At 53.1% G+C, this 20,434-nt stretch overlaps 1 protein-coding gene across 3 annotated transcripts in view; it reads left to right on the top strand.

Annotated features, from left to right (window-relative positions):
- SLC6A6 (solute carrier family 6 member 6) overlaps positions 1–20,434 on the top strand; it is an 82,546-nt gene that overhangs the window by 29,408 nt on the left and 32,704 nt on the right. For 2 of the 3 annotated variants that reach the window (XM_059390396.1, XM_059390395.1), the window contains 3 exons: positions 10,822–11,064; positions 12,987–13,121; positions 14,117–14,351. In XM_059390396.1, coding sequence (XP_059246379.1) covers positions 10,836–11,064; positions 12,987–13,121; positions 14,117–14,351 — 599 coding nt within the window. In that variant the 5' untranslated portion in view covers positions 10,822–10,835. Of the gene's footprint in view, positions 1–10,821; positions 11,065–12,986; positions 13,122–14,116; positions 14,356–20,434 lie in introns of those variants that run through there. The other variant, XM_059390397.1, reaches the window with a different exon arrangement.

Raw genomic sequence — 20,434 nt, 5'->3', positions numbered from 1 at the left:
CTTTAGGAAACCAAGGAGAATTCACTTCAAAGTCAGTTTGGGAACATGCTTGGGGAACATGTTGTTTCATGAAAAGTGATTTCCTGAAGATTGAGAACTCCTCTATCAAAAGAGGGCAAAGCAGGACGCCTGGGTGGCTCAGTGGGTTAAGCCTCTACCTTCAGCTCAGGTCATGATCTCAGGGTCCTGAGATCGAGTTTGCATCAGGCTCTCTGCTCGGCGGAGAGCCTGCTTCCCCCCCTACACTCTCTCTGCCTGCCTCTCTGCCTACTTGTGATCTCTCTCTCTCTGTGTCAAATAAAAAAAAGAAAGGGCAAAGCTTTGTACAGACTTGACTGTTTCAGGGGAACTGTGCTCAGATGCGGGGGACACATCTCCTCTCTGTCTGGCTCACGCTTAATTCTATTGGCAGCCCTGCCCAGTCCTTAGTGCTGCTGCTGTCCTGTGCGCTCTCCACCGAGCTGAGGAACCTTCGCAGCTCTGAGGTATTACATATTTACTCCTATGTTGAGTGTGCCAAGGTTGTGAGCCCTGAAGGTCTGACAAATATTGATAGTGCTGGGCCTTCTACCAGGTGTCAGGAAGCTGGCCCTGGGTGACAGTAAGCAAACAATTACAAGATGGGCTGGTGAGCCTGGGGACAGAGGTGATGTGAACCACAGAGCCCAAGGAAGGCACGGGGGCATCCTCAGGGCCATTATCCTGGGGAATCGCTTGAGGATTGCCTATGCATTACTTGGGGAACAGTGTGCCAGGCTAGGGGAACAGAATGAGCCAAGGCATGGAGGCATGAGAAAGCCTGGGGGGGTGTGGTTCCCTAGCCCCTGGGGATCTCAGGTGGGCTTTGGGTGGTGGAGGTATGAGGTATGAGGTGGATGTGAGGTATGAGTGCAGCCAGGAAGGAAGAAGGTCCTTCCTCATTGAGTAGAGACATGTTTAAAAGAGGAACCATAATAGGGACCTTGTTTTTTATATACATTTAATGAGCAAGGAGCCTGCACACACTGTAGATGGGAGATTATGCCCATCGTACAGGCGGTAACACTGAGGCTGAGAGAGGCGTCTTCTCTAGGCCGTTTAGCAAAGAGTGCTTTGGCTGTTTCTATGGAGATGTGACTTCCGGCAGAACCCTGGTGACAGAGTTGGAGGTGACTGACTCTGAGTGGGTGTTGGGCCACAGGCGTGCCCTTCTCTGGCCTTGTCACTGAGGGCCTATCTTTCTCCACTTTCTATAGAGCCAGGGAGGGGCTGCCCTGTTTGCTTTTCACCTCCAGTGAGAGGAGGGCGGCTTTAGGGTTCTTAACAGCTTAAAAGGGGAAGTCTGAGGAAATGGAAACTGAGCTTTTCTTTTTTTTTTTTTTCTCATGTCTTTTTTTGTGACCTCCAGAAATAATCCTGGGTTCTACAGAGCCTGCCCCAGGACCATGATAGACCCTACCCCACCCCCACTTCCGGCCAAACCAGGCTGAGGGCTGGGGTGATGGGGACACAGACGGGAGGAGAGTGACAGGCTGTGGCTGGTGAGTCAGTGCCAGGAGACCGTTGCCTGCTGACTCACTGCCCCGTGCACGAACACAGGCCCCTGAGCGTCCCCGTTAGCCATCATGGCGGCCCTGCCCGCTCTCCTTAACTTCCTCTCCTTTTGTGAAGCTTTTGGTGTGGCGGCACACGCTGGAAATCTACCACGCAGCACTTGGTTCCTGAGCCTGCTCAAACAGAATCCATGAGGCCGGTCTGTTCCTGAACTCTGGCGTCCTCCCGGAGTCCAGATCCAGCCAGGCGGTGAGGCCCAGCCTGGAGAGTGTCAGGGCCCTGCTCCATAATGCTCCTCTCCTTCGCCCTTGACCAGATGTATAATTCCTGTTCTCCTCCTGAACTTGTAGAATAATTTCTGTGTTACTTGGACAGAACAAGCCCCTCCCCTCTGTCTCTGGACGTTAGTACCTTGGGGGTGGGAAGGTGACCTCAGATCCCCCTGCGGTGGCCCTGGGCCACCAGGGTAGTAAGTGTGTGGTTACCACGGGATGGTTGGGGCCTTTCCTACCCACTCCCCGAGGTGAGTGAACCCCTGACATCCTGTAGTAGCAGACGCGCTCACCCTGTTGTTCTTTCCAAACCCATGGGCTTCCCCCATGGAGAGATGAGGGGCCCGACTCAGTGCACGAGGGTATTTTTTTCCTTTGTGGCACCAGTGTTGTGGCCCTTAGCCAAGGGGAAGGAGGTCCCGCCACCATCCTTGGCTTTTCCCTCTTGATTCAGCCAGTCCTACAGGTAGTCAGCTCATGACGGGGGAGCTGGGTGGCTCTGGGGTGTTGGGAGTAAGGACTCAGTTTCCTCAGTCCCCCCACTAACGAGTCCCCATGAGCAGCAGCTTACAGGGAAGAGCCAAGCATGGGTCCTTAAATCCCCTTCCAGGGTTGAAGGGAGAAGTTGGCCAGTCAGGAAAAATCAGGGGCTGTAGCCACATGGTGGAGTCCTTACTGAGCACAGAACTCTCCAGGGGCTCCCACTAGCCTCTGGCTAAACCCAGCTTTTAATCCTGGCCTCCAGACCTGGCCTCCTCTATGCGTCACTCCATGCCCTGTTTCATTTTGCTCTATGTCCCACGCTGGCCGCCTCTCCCCGGTCCTTTACCGTGTCCATTGTGGCCCTTTTGGTACACACTATTCCCTGCTCTGAGAACGGCATTCCCCCAGATGGTTGCCAGACAGACCTCAGTTCCAGTGTGGTTGAGAGCACGGACCCTGAAGCCCCTTGCCTGGGCTCAGATCCCAGCTGTGTGACTTTGGGCAAAGGACTTCCCTTCTCTGGACCTTATTCCTTCATTCAGGCTGCTGAGAAGAATAAATGAATTGCTGCCCCAGGGCCAGGCCTGCCTCCTCCATGAAACCTTACCTCCTCAGAGGGGCCTCACTGACTCCTGGGTCCCTGTCACCTACATCTCATCCTTCGTTGTCTTCTGCATGCTGGTCCTGTCTCGTAAATATTTACCTCCCCTTCTAGAACATCAGCTCGTGGGGGCTCACCTCCATGCCCCCGGTTCCTAGACCGGTTCCTGGCACCTCATCGGTAAGTAGTCCCTGCTTGCCAGAGCTACCCTTGCTCTGTTTTCAACCCTGGACATCCGACATGCTAAGGGGCAGTACTAGGCCCACGTGACCCAGTGGAACCAGAACTAGGCATAGCCTTTTGACCCCTAGTCCATTGCCCTTTCCCCTGACTCAGTGTCCTGCTTGGCCAGTGCCCGGGTCTCCTCTATGGTACGCATGGTGGGTGCCCTGCTCACCTTCACCCCCGGGGGCCACACCCCGCTCTCCTGTCCTCTCTGCTCTGCCCCTTCCGCAGCCCAGCCTGGTGCTTTCTTCCTCCCCGCCCCCATGCTATTTGCATGTCCTCTTTTTTTTGTTTCATCTGTTGACTGCCTGTGGTTCTCTGGGCTTTGGGTCAGTGCCTGCCAGCTCCAAGGAGATAAGAGAAATATTTGGACCCAGTCCCCAAGACCTTTTACCTGTAAATGTTTTTGTGAGAAGAGGATAAAGTGGCAGCACATTGGGCCCACATCCTGCCCGCCACCAGTTTGTCCCAGAGGCCAGTTCTATGCAAAACCTCTTCACTTTCCCCCACCTTTTCCTCTGTAAACCGCAGACTGAGGAGTAGGACTCGTTCTGGTAGGTCCCTGTCCAGAGGTTACATTCCTTCCGGGGGCATGGAGGCAGGATCTGGGTGCAAATCCTGACCTATGGCCTCGTGGCTATGTGACCTGGGCCAGACCTTCCCCTTCTATACACTTAAGCATCTTGACCTATGGAAAGGGGGGCTCTGTGAGGCTTGGGGAGAAGTAGACACTTAGACGGGGTTCAGGGCCGATCATGTGACAGGTAAGGTGTTACATGAGAGGTCTCTGAGGATAGACCTGAGTTTTTGTGAGGTGGGGGCTTTGCAGTTAGATGAGGGAAGGGGAAGGCCTTACCCACAGATGATGAACCCCAGGTAGCTCACAAGCTCTGTCCCCAGAGATGACATGCTAAAAACAATTCCCCAAACAGATTTCACTTTCACTAGGACCAGAATGTGGTTGCTCATTGTTTGGCTTTGTTCCGGACAAAACAATGCCAGGCTTCCTGGATGACCTCACTGGGGCGAGCTCTTAGGCCCGTGAGGCTGGGCTGGTCAGCATCTCCAGGCAAGCCTGCCCTGCCCTTTGCTGTGGCCACCTTGGGTGACCTGGGGTGATGGTGTGACCAAAGAAGGCACACCATTTGTGTCTGGGCCATGCAGTGTGTTAGAAAACTTAGGTAAGGCAATGGGAGCTGAGGAGAGCCACCGGTGGCTGGAACCTAAGCTCCTATTTGCCACAGACCCTACTCTTCCCCAAGGCCTCCCCGCTGTACCTGTCTTTCACCTGCCAAGCCTGTAGGGCCGTTGAGATTTTCAGACATGAGTGATCCCGAGATACAAACAGATAAACAAAACAGAAGGTTACAGACCCCACGATTCAAGCCAGTGATTAAATCTTTTGAAGGTGTACCTTTTTATGAAAAAGACAGAAAGCCTTTTTTGGATTCATTTCTACTTTCTCTTCAAAAATAGCTCCCTCGGCACAGGCTAAAATACCGCTCTTACCCATGCCTTGTGTTTTTGGTTGGTTGGTTGAGTTTTTTGGCGCTTACATACTTATTCTTGTATTCAGTTCTAAATGAGCCCTTCCTAGGGCCAGGATAGTACCTAAGGAGCCTTCGGCAGACGTTACTAATTGATCCCAGCCCTCCTACTCACTGAGCCTGTCCCTTGCCTGGAGTCTATGGACACAGGACTGGAAGGAGCCCCTTTGGATCTATCAGAAGTCTGGAGGCTCTCCTTGGCTGCTGAAGGAAGCCTCTGGTCCAGAGCGCCCTGCGTCCCGGCTATCGATTGATGCCACTTCCTCAGCCTACCCAGTCGTCCCTAAGGCCCCGGGTCCTGTCCCCTCTGTGTCTCATGGCTCCTCACTTCCCTGTCCACCATCACCTTCTTTTCTGATGTGTCCAGTCCAGCAGCTTGAAGCTGAGTTAAAAGCTTCACTCTTAGTGACCAGGCCTGATGTCACTCTGTCAGCATGCTAAATCCAAACCAGCCGAGTGCTTGAGAACGCGGGATTGAGGCTGAAACAAACCTGGGAGCCATTTGAAACTTCACAGGACTTGCACTTGCTGTGTGATTCTGGCCAAGTGACTTCACCTCTCCAGGCCTTGTCAGTAGTACAGGGATGGTAATGGCCCCCAGAGAGGTGGTTAACTGAGAAAATGCTTGCAAAGCACTTAGCCCAGTGCTAAATAAACGTGCCTGTAGTCGTCGCTTAACCGATATAGCTTGTCTTTTTCTTCCTTTTCAAAACACTGAGGATATGATGTCTGCCACACAGTATTATAAAATTCCCATGTGGTCAGCTGTTTTCTTCAATATTTATTATTTATTAATATTTATTAATCACTTCGTATGTATCAGGCCCTGTGCGGGACGTTTTATAGGCAGCCCCCTGTTTAATCCCTATGAGGTGAGTTTTAACCAGTGAGGCCCAGAGAGGTGGTTACTTGCTCTGGGTCACATGGCTGGGTCGTGGCCTCAGTGAGCCCAGGCCTCTAGCTCTGGAGTGGACAGAGAAACGAGGAAAGGCGAGGATAAAGACCTGCTCTGGAATGCTTGATTGCATAGAGAACCCAACAGGACAGGGCTGGCGGGGCCTGTGGTTTCCCCAGCAGTAAAGTGGCTGGATCCTACAGATCTCCCCTGGGGATTCTAGGAGCCACTTGCCTAACCCCCAGAGTTTTATGGAGAAATGCTGGCTAGGGAGGCCCAGAGGTGGATCTCAGAGGCTGACTGTGTGCTGGGCACTTAATGGGATGGCAGGTATTCTAAAGAGGAAATAGCAGAGTACCTGCCGCCTTCTTTTGAAAACCTTGTAGAAGGTCCTGAGTGGGTAAGTCAGTGACCATGAGAGATTGAAATCCTCATTCTTTTCCAGAGAGAGCCTTGTGGGAAACCGATTGTTTTTACTCAAGAAGGTTTGAGTTCTGCAGGGGAGGGTGAGAAGTTCCCAGCTTCTTGGGCAGCTCCTCCAGGAAAAAAGACGCAAGGGCTTGGCTAACCGCCCCCCCCCCCCCCACCACCCTGGTCTGGGACTGAGGGGAAGACAGCCACAGCAGGGTCTACAGCTTGGTTCAGAATGCAACTGGCTGTGGTGGTGTGGGCACCTGGGGCCTGAGGGCTTGGGAAGGCGTGGGATGTGGGCAGGGTGCCCAGTCTCTGGCTCTACCCTCCACCTCTGCGTCCTTTTCCCTCTGGCCTTAGCATCCCCAACTGCAAATAGTGCAGAGGGCTCCTCCTTTTCTAAACTTTGCTCTGTGCCCCAGGCATTGGGCAGATCATGCTGGGTGGTTCTGACTTCAGCCTTCCTGGGTCCCTAGCCTCAGGCAGGCCTCCCACTTCTCTGCCTGAGCATCAACTTCCTTCATGGGTGAAACAGTACCAAAAAAAAATCCTTTCCACAAGAAGGCTGCTTGAGGAGTAAATAGAAGACTATTGACAGCTCCGCACAAAGTCAATAACCAAAAAATCTGGTGGTTGTAGATCGGGGCAGAGCAAAGGAACATCCGATAGATCCACGGTGGTGTTGGCTCACATCGCAGGCACCAGGTGAGATCTGTGCCCAGACGTGCTAGAGCTGACCAGGTGACCTGCAGGTTGGTCCTCAGGCACAGCCAGTTCTGGCCGTGACCCCTGGAGCAGAGAGACAAGGAGAGAATTTCAGCTGGGCAAGGAGGGAGCCTTTATCCTGGAGCCTCTGTGTCAGAGCGGATTCTAATGCCGATTCTAATCGCTTCTCGCTGTAATAACCAAAGAGGAAGCTCTTAAAATGGGGAATTATGTATCACGGTCGCTACAAAATAGCCCTGGGACTGGCGCCAAGGAAAACAGCCCTTGGCGGTGGCCGACAAGGCAGCGGGCTGCTGGAACGCCGTGGGGGAAGGGGGGTCTTGTTCCTAAGCACTTACTGCATAGGGGGGTGGGGTGACGGGGGATTCGGGGGGCTTCTTCGTCAGTTCATGGAGATGGGTGGAATTACTCCAGGGAAGGTGGCGTCTGAGATGGGGACGCGCTGGCAGAGAGGTAGGTGACAGAGCTGAAGGTTCAGGCACATGACCGTTACTGTCACTACCAGCTGTATGACCTCAGGACTGTCGCTGGCCTTCCTGGGCCTTGCTGATCTCACCCTGAGTAGAACTGAGGCCTCATGCACCCCAAGGTCAAGGTGGGCCCCAGTAATTACAGCAATAACAACAGCAATATAGCAGCTACCGTTTTTTTAAAGTTTTTTAATAAACATATAATGTATTATAAGCCCCAAGGGTACAGGTCTGTGAATCACCAGGTTTACACACTTCACAGTAACAGCAGCTACCATTTAAAGAGTGCTTGTTGCTTGCCAGATGCTGTTCTAAGTACTTTCCATACATTCCAGGCCCCCATTCAGTCCCATGAGATGGGCATGATTATGCCCAATTTATAGACGGGGACACTAAGGACCAGAGAGGTTGGGTAACTTGCTTGAGGACACCTAGCCAGGAAGTGGCTGTCAGCTTCTAGCCCAGGGCTCACACTCTTATTTCTACAGGGGTCAGGCTGCCACTGGAGGGCCTAGAGCACTGTGTAGGGAGCCTAAGGTGTGGGATGAACGGAAGCAGTTCTGTGGAGCCGGTGTCCCAAGGAGAAGGGAGAATGGGGAGATTGGGGGCTAGGTTGCATTGAGGAGTTTGTGTTTCCTTCCAGAGTGGTGGAAGGTTGGGGGGGGGGGAGTGCATTCTGGTCTGATTATGCTCTAGATATTGCCCTCAGCTGCTGTGCTGAGAACAGTGTTGGTGGGGGGTAGGTGGGGGGCGGGTGGTAACGGTGTAGCAGTGGGGAGACTAGGAGGAGGCTGCTATGGATACCCAGGCAAGAGCCGTCAGGGACCCCTTGATGGTTCCCCTGGCGACAGAGAGACACAGGTGGATGCTGGGAATGTACAGGAGGCAAGAGACAGAAGCCAAGAGGCTTTCTGCAGTGGGCTTACACCGGCATGAGGCTGGGTAGACACCCCAGAAAGGCTTGGAGTAAGTTCTCCTTGAGAGGGAGGTGGGATGCCTGCGCCTGGATCTGGCCTCATCAAGGCATGAGTGAGTCTTGGGTAAGGAAGGAGCCAGAGGCAGGGCTGTTGCCAGCTGTGTGTTCCCCGAAGACGTTGGGGGGGTGAATTTGTGGCAGAGATGGATGAGACCGGTGATGTGACAGAAGGACCCATCCCTGGATGCACATCTGCATGTGACACCCCCATAATGCCAGACATGCGACAGGCCCCAGTTCTGCCCCATTTGAGTCCTGTCCCACATCCCGTCCTGGCTCAGCCACAGACATTGGGAAGATGGGGTCCCGAGTGGAGAGGGGGCTGGAGGTGTCTCCTCATGGGAAACCAGAGCCCAGAGCAGAGGGTCTTAGGGAACTTGCTAGCCCCATACCCGGGCTTCTGCAGGGTTTTCTGAGCGCCAGTCAGGCTGAGGGCTTTCAGGGTAGCCTCAGGGACGCAGACCCCAGCTCCTCGTGTCCTATCGGGGAAGGATTTTCGCCATTCCCAGCTGCCTGTGTGAGCAGAAGCCGGCCACTTCCCCCCTCCTCCTGGCTGACCTTGTGAAGTGCCTTGTAGCCCCAAGATCCAAGGGGAGCCTGAAAGAGCGGAACCGACCCTCTTGGTGAGGAGGTTCAGGGGTCATTCCCTGAAAAACATCTTCATCAGGAGGGACTTGAGTCCCACATCCTCCAATTATGCTCCCATCCAGCCGGCCCACAATGGGCCGCTCAGATAACCATCGGGGGCTGCACAGATTAATGCTGGAACAATGCTGGCCGCTGGGGCTATTTTTACAGTAGCCCTACGCCTGGCCGAACCCCCACGTCGCCTCGAGGGAGCAGGGCAAAGAAAGGCTATGCGGATGCCGCCGCCAGTCTGAGCTCCAGGAGACAGAGGAAGGGCTCAGCGAGCACCCGGCGGCTCCAGGAAGCCTTTTCTTGGTCTGCTCATGGCCAGATAGCAAAACAATCGGGGTCCCCCACCCCGAGCCACGGAGAGGAAGGAGGCGTGGGGGAAATGGGGATTCTGTTGAGCTTTTGTGCGTCTGCTCCTCCGAGCAAGGCCCCCATGGGCCCGGCTGCTGGGGCCAGGCCAGCCCATCCTCCCTCTGCACACCCCAGGTCTGCAGGCAGCCCCCGCTGCGCCCTGCCCCAACCGCCACCTCCGCAGGGCAGGGCGCGGAGGCTGGCGCATTGGAGTTTGTGCTTAGCCGCTGCTGCTTGTGGACCCCACGCTGGGCACCACCCCCCCCCCCCCCCCAACATTGGTTTTCCTCCTGTGCCTCAGGTTCTGGGCGCAGCAGTAGATAAGACAGGTCCTAGTCCCACAGAGCCTCTGTTCTTGTCGGGCCTGGGAGACTGTTAGCAAAGAAGCAAGGATTCAAACAAGACATGATTGGGTGGTGCTAAGCCTTTGATAAGGCAGACTCAGATCCCCACTGGAGTTGTCCTGTGAGCTGGGTGGTAAGCTGGCCCGGGTGTGCCTGGGTGATGGGTCCAGATGATGGTTTCTTGTAAGGAGTGTGAACCTAGGTAGGGTGTCCCAATGCCCTTCACATGTTTTGAGACAACCTAGGAATTTCCACTTTGCTCTGTTACATCAGTGTCGGCCTCTAGTGTGGGTTATGAAGACAAGTGGGACCCCAGGCTGTTTGGCTATGAGTTGGTCACCTTTGTTTGCAGGCTTTTTATTCCGCAGATGAAGAAGCTGAGGCTCAGAGAGAGGTGGGTAGGCCCACTAGCTGTGGCTCCCACAGTTCAGCTGTCTCCCATGGCCCTCTGCCATGTGGGGGTAAAGCCCCAAAGGCAGCCTTTTCCCCAGGGCTGGGACTCACCGTGCTCAGGGGTGGGCTAAGGGCCTGAACAGCTCTTGGGGGCTGAACCCAATAGGGAGTTAGAGGGCAAGGGTGCCTGGATGGTATAGGAGTTAGAGCAAGCTCCAGAGAATGGGTAGAGAGGGATGGACAGACAGATTGACCTGCATTTTCCCATAAATGTGGAGATGTCACTGGTTAATGAATTGCAAATATATTTCAGAAATACCCATTTTCCATACTTTGATGGAAGCCTCCTTTTCAAATATGGTTCCCATTCCAGCCTGAAACCCCATCCCTTACTCATTTTATGTTTATCCATTCTTTAGAAGCTCAGAACCAGTGCCTCCCGTGGCCAGGCACTGTGCTGAGTCTGGAGTGAAATGGGAGCCATCATTTTCTAGGCAAATGTGAGATGCAGAGACAGTATCTGCTCATTGCTAGAAAATTCAGGCAGGCTGTTTTGGGGAAGTTACCTTAGAATTGCCCGGAGTGTGTCATACTTCGTAGAGAAGATGCCAGGGTTCGGGGAGTGGGGGAGGTGTCACACTTCTCTGCCTTCAGGTGTGGAATAAGGTGTGAGAATAAGGTGTGACATTTGGAGATGACCAGCATTGGGTCCCTGTGCTTCTATTGAGCAGGTGCCTGGGGAATGGAACCTGTCAATTCTGACTCTTGAGGTCCCTGGTCACCCAGAGGGGTCTGAATCACGTTGTTATCAGAGCAGTGGACAGACAGGACCAGGACCCTTGCCACAGGCCTGGGCTGGTCAGAGCCCACCAGCCCGTGGGCGGGTGAAGAGATGCACCAGAGATGAGCAGGCCGTCCCTTACTGAGTGCACGTTGGCCTCTGTTCTGTCCCCCACAGAAAGCGAGGAGGACATGGCCACCAAGGAGAAGCTGCAGTGTCTGAAAGACTTTCACAAAGACATCCTGAAGCCTTCCCCGGGGAAGAGCCCAGGCACGCGGCCAGAAGATGAGGCTGAGGGGAAGCCGCCTCAGAGGGAGAAGTGGTCCAGCAAGATCGACTTTGTGCTCTCCGTGGCTGGCGGCTTCGTCGGCTTGGGCAACGTCTGGCGTTTCCCGTACCTCTGCTACAAAAATGGTGGAGGTAAGGCTGGACTGGGCAGAGAGCGGCCATCGAGGAGACGGAGGGGCCAGACCACAGGGGCCTCTCCGTGCCCCGCTTTCCCAGGCCCCCACCTGGACCTCTGCGTGCCCACCCTATCCCACACCACCTAAGAGGCCAGATGTGAGCACGATTGAGAACCAGGTGACATTCTCCTCAAGGTCTTACTGTGCAACCTTGGTTAGGTCCCTGATTCTCCCTGACCAGCTGGTTGATCCCCTCGGACAAGAGGCAGTGAGGCCAGGACCATGTTTCCACAGATTGCCCCAGATCCATGTGCCTTTGCTTGGGCTTTTTCTAACTTAATCTGAAGGTGCTTCAAAAGTAAGCTTTGTTCCCCCAGCCCCCGCCCCACCAACTCGGTAAATGGAAAACCAGTATCATTTGCCATGATAGAAAGATACCCAGGGGAAAAAAAAAATACAGTCGAGATATTTTTAGTTCTTTTTAATTTAAAATTTTCTCCCCTTGGACTGAGATATAATTGACGTGTAACACACGCTAGTTGAAGGTGTACAGTGTAACGGGTAGATAGACAATGTATATTGCTAAATGATCACCATAGTTATTAGTTACACCCATCACCTCACATACTTCTGACATTTTTTTCTTGTGATGAGAGCTTGAGGTTTACGCCCATAGCAGCTTTCAGATACGTAGTAACAGCACTATGAGCTATGGTCGCCATGCTGTACGTCATGTCCCCAGAACTTACACCTTGAAGTTTGTCTCTTTTTGACCACCTTTGAAGATGATTGTTAAAAAACGTAAGGACTCTGTCTGGGTGTTTGGTGAGTTGGCCAGTTTGGGTTTGGGTTTTGTTTTGTTGCTTTTTATGCCTGCTGAGGGTTGTGATCTAGAATCTTCTTCCTTTTGGAGGCGTCAGAGTCCAGCAGTACGTGACTGGGCGAGACCTTCTCCCTGGTGCAGGAGAGGGCTCCAAGAGACCTGGGTAGGGAAGAATGGCTCAGTGCTCATGATGGCCGCAGTCAGAGGGTCGAACGGCCGCAGGTGGCGTGCTGCAGCAGCCCAAGTTAGGAGAACCAGTTTTTGGGAAATTCTGCCTTAGAGCCTGATTTCTTTCTTTCCTTTTTTTAATCTTAAAAGATGTTTTTTATTTATTAGAGACATAGCGAGAGAGGGAACACAAGCAAGCGGAAGGGGAGAGGGAGAGGGAGAAGCTGGCCTCCCGCCAAGCCGGGAGCCCAATACAGGGCTTGATCCGAGACCCCGGGATCATGACCTGAGCCAAAGGCAGACACTTAATGACTCAGGCACCCCATAGAGCCTGATTTCTTAACCTTTCGTAGGTCTCAGGCACCTTTGGGACTCTGATGAGTCCCAAAGCTCCCCAGAACAAAGCACATAGCCATAGACCCAAGTTGCCCACAGTTTCAAAGGGTTTATGGACCCGCCAAAACCATTAGCAGACATTAGGTAGGGCACTCACTCCAGTTCTTGGCCCTCACTCCTCCCCCTGGCTCCCACCCTAAGCTGGAGATGCCCCCCTCGTGCTTCTCATCACTGCACCCTTCCTCACTAGTTCTTCTCTTCCTGCCCTGGGCGGGCCTGGGAAGGACAGGTGAAGGCTTCAATGAGGAAGCCGTATTTGAGATGGATGGATGCGGGGAAGGCAGGCAGGTAGTTGGAACAGCAGAAGCAAAGGCTCAGAGGCTTAAAAATCACCTGGTGCATCTGAGGGAGGTTGAGAAGGCCCACTGGAAGGGTGATGTCAGCTAGACAGATGGGCAAGGCCTGGAGAATTTTCCAGCGGGTCCAAGACTTTGGCCTCCATCCCTCCTGTCCCTCGCTCATTCTCTTGGATCTCATTGGCCAGGAGGGCTTGGGAGTGGCCCCCGTAATAGACACAACCTGACCTTCACCCCACTCTGCTCTCTCTGCAGGTGCATTTCTTATACCATATTTTATTTTCCTGTTTGGCGGCGGCTTGCCTGTGTTTTTCCTAGAGGTAATCATAGGCCAGTACACCTCTGAAGGCGGCATCACCTGCTGGGAAAAGATCTGCCCCTTGTTCTCTGGTGAGTATGGGACAGAGGTCACTTGGGGCCTGGTGTTCATCCAGCACATTTTTATTGAGCACCTGCTCTTTGGTACATTGGAGCTTCATGCAAGTCCACTTTTTTATTTCCGTGATGCAGCTGCCCACAGGAGCTGCTCAGTCTGTCTTGGCTGTTCCACCTCTCTGTTGGTTTGATGAGCTTGCAGCTGCTCAGCCGTGTAGTGTAGAAGAGAAGGGCTCATAATCAGGAGTCTGGATGGTTTCAAGTCCCACTTACTCCCCTTGTGTGCTTATTACTTCATAGGGTTGCTATGAAGACAGAATGACAGAGCTACATAAAAGTAGCTTCATACATGCTGTAAGCTCCAAACGAATTGGTAGCTTTATTATTACAACATTTAGTCCTGTGCCTGATATCTAGTATGCACCCATAAAATAATCACTATTATGCTTATAATTGGCAAGGATGGGAGGATGTGTGGTTTGTTCATTCATTCATCTGTATAAATCCATCCATCCATCCAGTACACTTTTCCCATTAGTCAATGGATAGACCAGCCATCCGTCTTTCCAGCTATACCCATCTACTCATTCATCCATACATTCATCTACCTAACCTTTCAACCAACCACCATCCATACATCCATCAACAAATTGGATATCCATCCATCCATCCAGCATCCATCCATTTGGCTGTCTCTCCAACCAACCAACCAACCAAAAACCATCCATCTACTCATCTGTGCACCTGACCATCCAGTCATTGAGCTCCTCTTCCTCTATACATCCTTCCACTCACCCAGCTTAACAGACCATCCATTTTTTCACCCATCCATCCATCCATCCATCCATCCATCCATCCATCCAGTCATCCATTCATCTACCAATACTTGCTCGTCCTTCTGGCCCTCTGGCCCCTTCTAGCCCCAGGCCTAGGGATACTGGGTTTGTCTATATGGCCACAGTGGGTCTGGCCTCCCTCCTGATGCTCCTTTTGCTTGCCCATACCCACAGGCATCGGCTATGCCTCCATTGTGATTGTGTCCCTCCTGAACATCTACTATGTCATCATCCTGGCCTGGGCCACTTACTACTTGTTCCAGTCCTTCCAGTCAGAGCTGCCCTGGGCACACTGCAACCACAGCTGGAACACACCCCAGTGTATGGAAGACACTATGCGCAAGAACAAGAGCCTGTGGGTCACGCTGAGCGCCAGCAACTTCACCTCGCCTGTCACCGAGTTCTGGGAGTAAGGCCAGCCTCGTGGAAGGCAGAGGGGAGGATGTGGGGGGGGGGGGCAGAGAAGATAGCCCACTCCCTCAGCTTCTCCCCAGGAATGTGTTTGTCACTATCTTGGCATGGGTGGTGGGGTGGGGGAAGGAGGGTGCGGATCTGGAGATAAATCCATGCCTTTGGTCTCAGACAGGCCTGGAACCAAATCCCAGTGCTGCCATTTTACTGGCTGTTTGACCTTTAGCAAGTCACTGCCCCTTTCTAAGCCTCAGTTTCTTTAACTGTTAACTGATGAGGGGAATGAATCATTTCTACACCTGTATGCAGGTATATGTACTTCTGTTGCTGCATATGATAGAGTTTTCTTAGTGTATTTTAGAAAAAATACAGTTAACCCATCAAACCTATTGCCCAGAGGAAAAATGGGTATACGAAGCTGACGTAGTTACTCAAGTGAAAAGGTGAGTCAATAGAATGAAAAATACGTATCAGTTAGCTTTTGCTGTGTAACAGTAGCCCCCAAACTTGGCTTTCAACAACGACCATTTATTTGGTTCCTGGTTCTGCTGATTGGCAGTTTAGGCTGAGCTCCACTAAGCAGTTCTTTCCTTCTTTGTGGGGCTCCTGTGTGGGTCAGACAGCTGTAGGACATCAGGATAGCTCTTCTGGGGATTAGCTGGCTGTTGGCTGGAGGGCCAGGGGCAAACTGGTCCATGGGGCCCATCACCCAGCAGGCTAGCCTGGCTTGTTCACAGACGGCTCAGCATTCCACACACCACAAATGGGGGAGCCTCTGTGCAGTAAAGAGTTTTTTTCAAACCTTTGTTAGCATCATTTTCGCTCATGTCTCATCAGCCAAAGAAAGCCACAGACTAACCCAGATTTAGGAGGTTGGGGGGAGAGGCTCTGTCTCTTAGGAGAGGAATGGAGAACTATAGGTCTTTCTACAGTTGACCATGATGATGTCAGTATAGATGTAGGACAGACATCAGGAAGGCGGAATGTGGAAACCTGATGTTTGGGTAACTCTTAGCTGACATACGGAGGAGTCCATCGAACATAGTGCGTAGAGGCCAATCGAAAAGCATTTGTGCGTTACTTTTCCTTGCTCGTCATGAGCTGAACTTGGGGTTCAGCACCTGGGTATGGCCCCGATGATCCCAGTGATGAGGTCGAGAGCCAGGGGCAGGAAACAGTATTAAGGATGGGAGGGAGTGGTCCCCTCATCGTCCTTTGGGTCAGCTTTGCAGCTCCCGAGGTTCTTCCCCACCTCCAAGAACCCAGCCCGGAAATGGACCCACGGGAGAGGGGGTGGCCTGCCCCCTGGTCCTAGCCATGCTTGAGGGCCCAGGGCCGGGAAATTGTAGGCAAGCAAGGGTCAGGTGGGGGTTCAATCTAGGGGGTTTCTGTCCCTGTCATTGAGCCTGAGGTCAATGCTCACAAGTCCCTGGGTCTGCTTGAACAGGGGCTTGTTCTTGGTGTGTACATATTTTCCACCCGCAGACAAAGAGCACGTACAAGAACATTCATTACCCTCTCCGTGCCACACCCTCTGGCGAGCTGAGTTTACAGACAAAGAAGTGTGGGCACCTCATTCTTCTCACTTGAATGGGTCCTGAAACCACAGCCCTGTCTGTCCTAGGCTGTTCCTGGCACGGCCTGATCACCCTCGGCCCACCCTGCCCAGGACACGGCACCCAACCAGCCACTTGGGTCCTTCCTGAGGCCTTACTGCCTCGGGCCTGGGTGGGCTTGCCTGGGCTTGAAACCTTGGGCCCTCACTTCTAACTTCACCGGGCGCTGTTGCCCCTCTGGGCCCTGGTGACCTCACCTGTGCTTGGGGAGATCTTCACACTGCCCGCCTGGCCTTGTGGTGCTGCCCTACCTGAACGAGACTGAGCAACCCTGAGAAGCTGCTTGAGAAATGTGGGCCATTGTTACTGTTAAGTGCCCTCATAGTGGATCCAACTGCCCTCTAGGGACATTTAATTCAGGTCACCTGACCTTCAGAGAGACTAAGGAGTGGCCCCTTGGAAATGCCCTTGCCCACCCGCTCCACCCCCGCCATTGCAAATGGGGCTGTCCTGGCTCATCTCTGGTCTCACAGGCCTGAGGGCTCTAGGGAAGGGGTTCCCATGAACCACGAGATCTCAGGCGATCCGGTTTTTCTCCCTGCCTTCTCGCCTACCTGTCCCCTACATTCAGCCCTCCTGGGGATCCTCCAGCTCCTGCCTTCCAGAATCCCCATTCTGAGCTCCCAGGCTACCATTCCTGGCCTGAATGCCCTGAAGACAGGATTTATCTTTGAAAACATCCTGGGCCTACAGGCAGCTTCCCAGGGCCCACAGGATCCAGATGGGCTTCTCAGCCCACAGAATGCTGGCCGCCTGCCTGCCTCCTACTCCAACCTTTGGGTCTTAGCCAAGTTTTGTAAGCCCACCTGAACATCCACAAATAACTTGCCATCTTTTTGGAACCCTGAGGAAGACCAGGGTCCACAGAGTAGGAGCCTGGAATGCAGGCTTAGTTGAGGAGACCAGGCGCGTCACCTGCATGAGCAGAGGCTGAGGCCAGTGAGTGGGCCAGGGTCTTCAATGTGGGGCAGCCCTGGGCCAGGTGCTGCAGGTGAGAAGGGCCTGGTCCCTGGCCTTCCAGAACCTTCCCTTCTCTTAGACATGAAAAAGGGAGAAGGAAAGAGAACTAACATGGAATAACCAGCTCCCATGAGCGTTGTGCCTGGGACTGATGCTTCTCATTGGCATTTCATCTTTCCAGGGGCCCTTCAAGTAGGGAAGTACATGGGAATCCTCCCAAACTCCTGCCCACCTCAAATCTCACATCCAGTTCCCAGATGCTCTGGGCTCTCCCTTTCAAGTACACCCAAAGTTTGACTCCTCTCCCCACTTACACTACAGCCCCCCTCCCCAGCATCACTCCCCCAGGCCCCAGCACTGGACTCTTCTCCCCTGCCTTGCCCTTGCAGCTGAATCCAAACATGGCATTTTTCAGCTCAGAACCCTCTTGTGGCTTTCCCCATACTATGATCTCACTCAGCCAGTGGGGATTCAGTGAGTGCTCACTGGATGCTGATTCTTCTTATGAATTCTGTGTCCACATCCACATGGCTGTGTAGCCTGGTGCAGCAAGTTAACTACCCTCTGTGGCCTAGTTTCCTCATCTGCAAATGGAAGGGCCATAGGAGCTGGGCTTTGAGGCATTAATAGGAGCTCACTAGGCTGAAAAGGAGAGCAAAAAGACATTGTGGGAGGAAGAACAGCCCACACAGAGGTATGGCATTCTGAACACATGCAAGTGTTTGGGGACCGTAAGTCATGAGTCTGGCCAGAGGATAAGACACATGGGGCCAGGAGAAGGTTTGAGGCCTTGAATGTTATCCTGGTAAGTTTGAGCTTTGTTCTCCAGAGGGGGAGCCATGGAAGGTAGACAGGAAGGTGAGTGACATGACAATCTGCTTTCTTGCTACTGCTCAAGGAACACACTAGTGGGAGAGAGAATAGGACATACATTAAGCACCAGCAATATACAGGGCCTCAGAGGGTTCAACCATCAATGGGTCTGGGTTCCCTTTGAGGTGAAACAGCTTACAGGATTTCCCCCCAGAGTAGCCACTGACCCTCTAGTGCCTAGCTCTGGGGTTTCCATTAGGAGAGGCTTGCCAGGACATTATTGAGGTGTCATTGACTAGTACCAGGTTAGGCAGCAGAGCAGTGAGGATACTTGCAAAACTCTCTACATCCCTCAAGCCAGAGCCCAGCCCCAGCCATTGTTTCTGTCCACTTCTCACCTGTAGCAGACGTGTAAGTCCTTAAGGTGGACCAATGGCCGACGGGTGTTTGGGAACTCCTTGGGAATCAGAATAGCAAGGTGCTATGAAAGCTGAGACTTCCTTATGGCCCAGTGGACAGGGAAGGAATTTGCTGATCATCCCTGCCAGCTGCCCTCCCCCTCTCTCATTTTACTAGCTGAGAGAGAGTATGGGTGATGTCCAGTTCCCTTAGAGCAGGGACACTGCCTCTGGCCCCCACAAGTCCCCACTGCATGGCCTCAGGGCAGTCACCTCCTCTCTGAACCTTGAGGTCACAGTCTGGCACAAGTTAAAGAGTGACATGCTAAGGATAGGGCCTCCAGTCATGGCTTATTGGGTATGACACTGAGGGCCAGAGAAGTTAAGTGACTTGCCCAAGGTTACACAAGCAGCTAGATGGAAGAGGGCTGCCAGCCCTCATCTCTGACATTGGGGTCTGTGTCCCCACCAGCCACAGGTCCACGGTCACAGGTAACACTGTGCCATGTGTGTGCGACCTACTCTCAGGTCACAGGGGGTCCCCTCTTGGCATGGTCCCCCCCCCCCCCAACACCCACCCCATCTGTAATGCTAAAGCACCATTGTCAGCAGGAGCCAGTGAGATGACCTCTTCCAGAGCCCTGTGAAAGCCACCAGGCCCCCGGAGATAGTCATTTCACACTGGCTTTATAATTCGACTCAGAGTTGATCTGATGGAAAACAGAGCTTGTGCCCCTGGTTAACCTCATCCTGCTGGTCCCTCCTCTGGGGTCCTCACTCTATCCTAAGGGCCCTGCTTCACCCCAGCCCTGGAAAGCAGGCGGGGCCAAATCTGGCCCCATGCCCTCCATCAGGCCGGAGCCATGCCTTCCTCCCTGGTTCCTCCCAAGCCCCCCCGGGAGCTCAGCACGTATCATTAGACTTTATTAGAATCAAAGAAATGAGTCATATTTGCAAACAAGCCATGCTCAGCCAATCTTCCCCTGCAGCTGTCGGAAGGAGGAGGCGGTGGAGAAAGCCTTGTGTGGCCCCATGCTCAGGGCGGACGGGCTCTTTTATAATTGTTGCCTCCGCCAGTCTCCAGGGAAGAGCCAGGGCCAATAAATGGCTGGCCGGCAGTCAAAAGGAAACGATTTGGCCCACTAGGAGGACGTATTTACATCTCTGAGTGCTGGCTGGACGGCAGCGGGGCGGCCGACTCACAACAGACGTCCAGGCGACTCTTTTGGATCCCACCCTGGAATGAATCATTACTATTCTTGGACAAGAATGCAGCTCACCTCTGGGTCTCCTCCCTCTGGATGAGCAGTGTCAGGAAGCCTGGGATGCTGGGGGCCCTCGTGAAGGGCAGCATAGGACCAGGCACACGGGTGGCTGGTCCCCAGGGTGGCATCAGAAAAAGGGATTCAGGCCCAGGGTTGTTTTTTTTTTTTGTTTTTGTTTTTGTTTTTAGTCTGGGTCATTTCAGGTGAATTCCTGAACCTCTCTGGCCTCAGTTTCCCCATCAACCAAATGGGTATGATTCATTTACTCCGTTAATGTCTGTTGAACAACTCCTCTGCGCCAGCCACTGTTCTGGATCCAGCAGTGATCAGACACGGGCCCAGCCTCCAAAGGAGATGGCATTCTAGTAAGACCAATGGACATTAAATGGATGGCCCCAATAAAATTGTAATAGAAAAGCAGTGATCAATAATGAAAAGCAAAGCCAGGGCAGGGGAAGGAGAGTGACTATAATGATGGCCAGGAAAGGCTGTCCTGGCGAAGTAACATTTGAACAGGGACCTGAAATGACGCAGGGAGGTGGTCGTCATGTCATATAACAAGTGACTGACAAACTTTTCAAAGGTCCTGAGGCAGGAATGTGCTCAGTCTCTTTAGAAGACACTGTGGCTAAAGGGGCCATATGGGGGATGAGGTTGGAGATGGGACCAGCACCCATGAACTTGTCCCGTTGATAACCTGTGGTCCCAGTGTCATTAATAGGTCTGAATGGTAAGAGTATTTGGTCACCTTATTCAAGGAGGCCAGAAGGGATAGGGCAGGTTAGGAGGGCCTCTTAGCCAGGTAGGTAGGAGCCATGGGAGGATGTGGAATGGTGGAGTGGTGTCCACCTGACTTGGGTCTGGACAGATTCTCTCTTGATGAGAACAGACTTGGGGGGAGGGTGACCGTGGAGGCAGGAAGACAAGTGGGAAGGCCACTGAAAAAGCTCTGGGAAGCAGAAGGGTCCATAGAGGAATGGTGGCAGTGCTGGGGACATGTGGCTGAATTTGGGGTACCATGCCATCTCC

This window comes from Mustela nigripes, chromosome 2, assembly GCF_022355385.1.
Source record: "Mustela nigripes isolate SB6536 chromosome 2, MUSNIG.SB6536, whole genome shotgun sequence".
NCBI classification, from domain to species: Eukaryota; Metazoa; Chordata; class Mammalia; order Carnivora; family Mustelidae; genus Mustela; species Mustela nigripes.
Note: the sequence above shows the minus strand (reverse complement) of the source record. Positions and strands in the feature narration are given on the sequence as shown.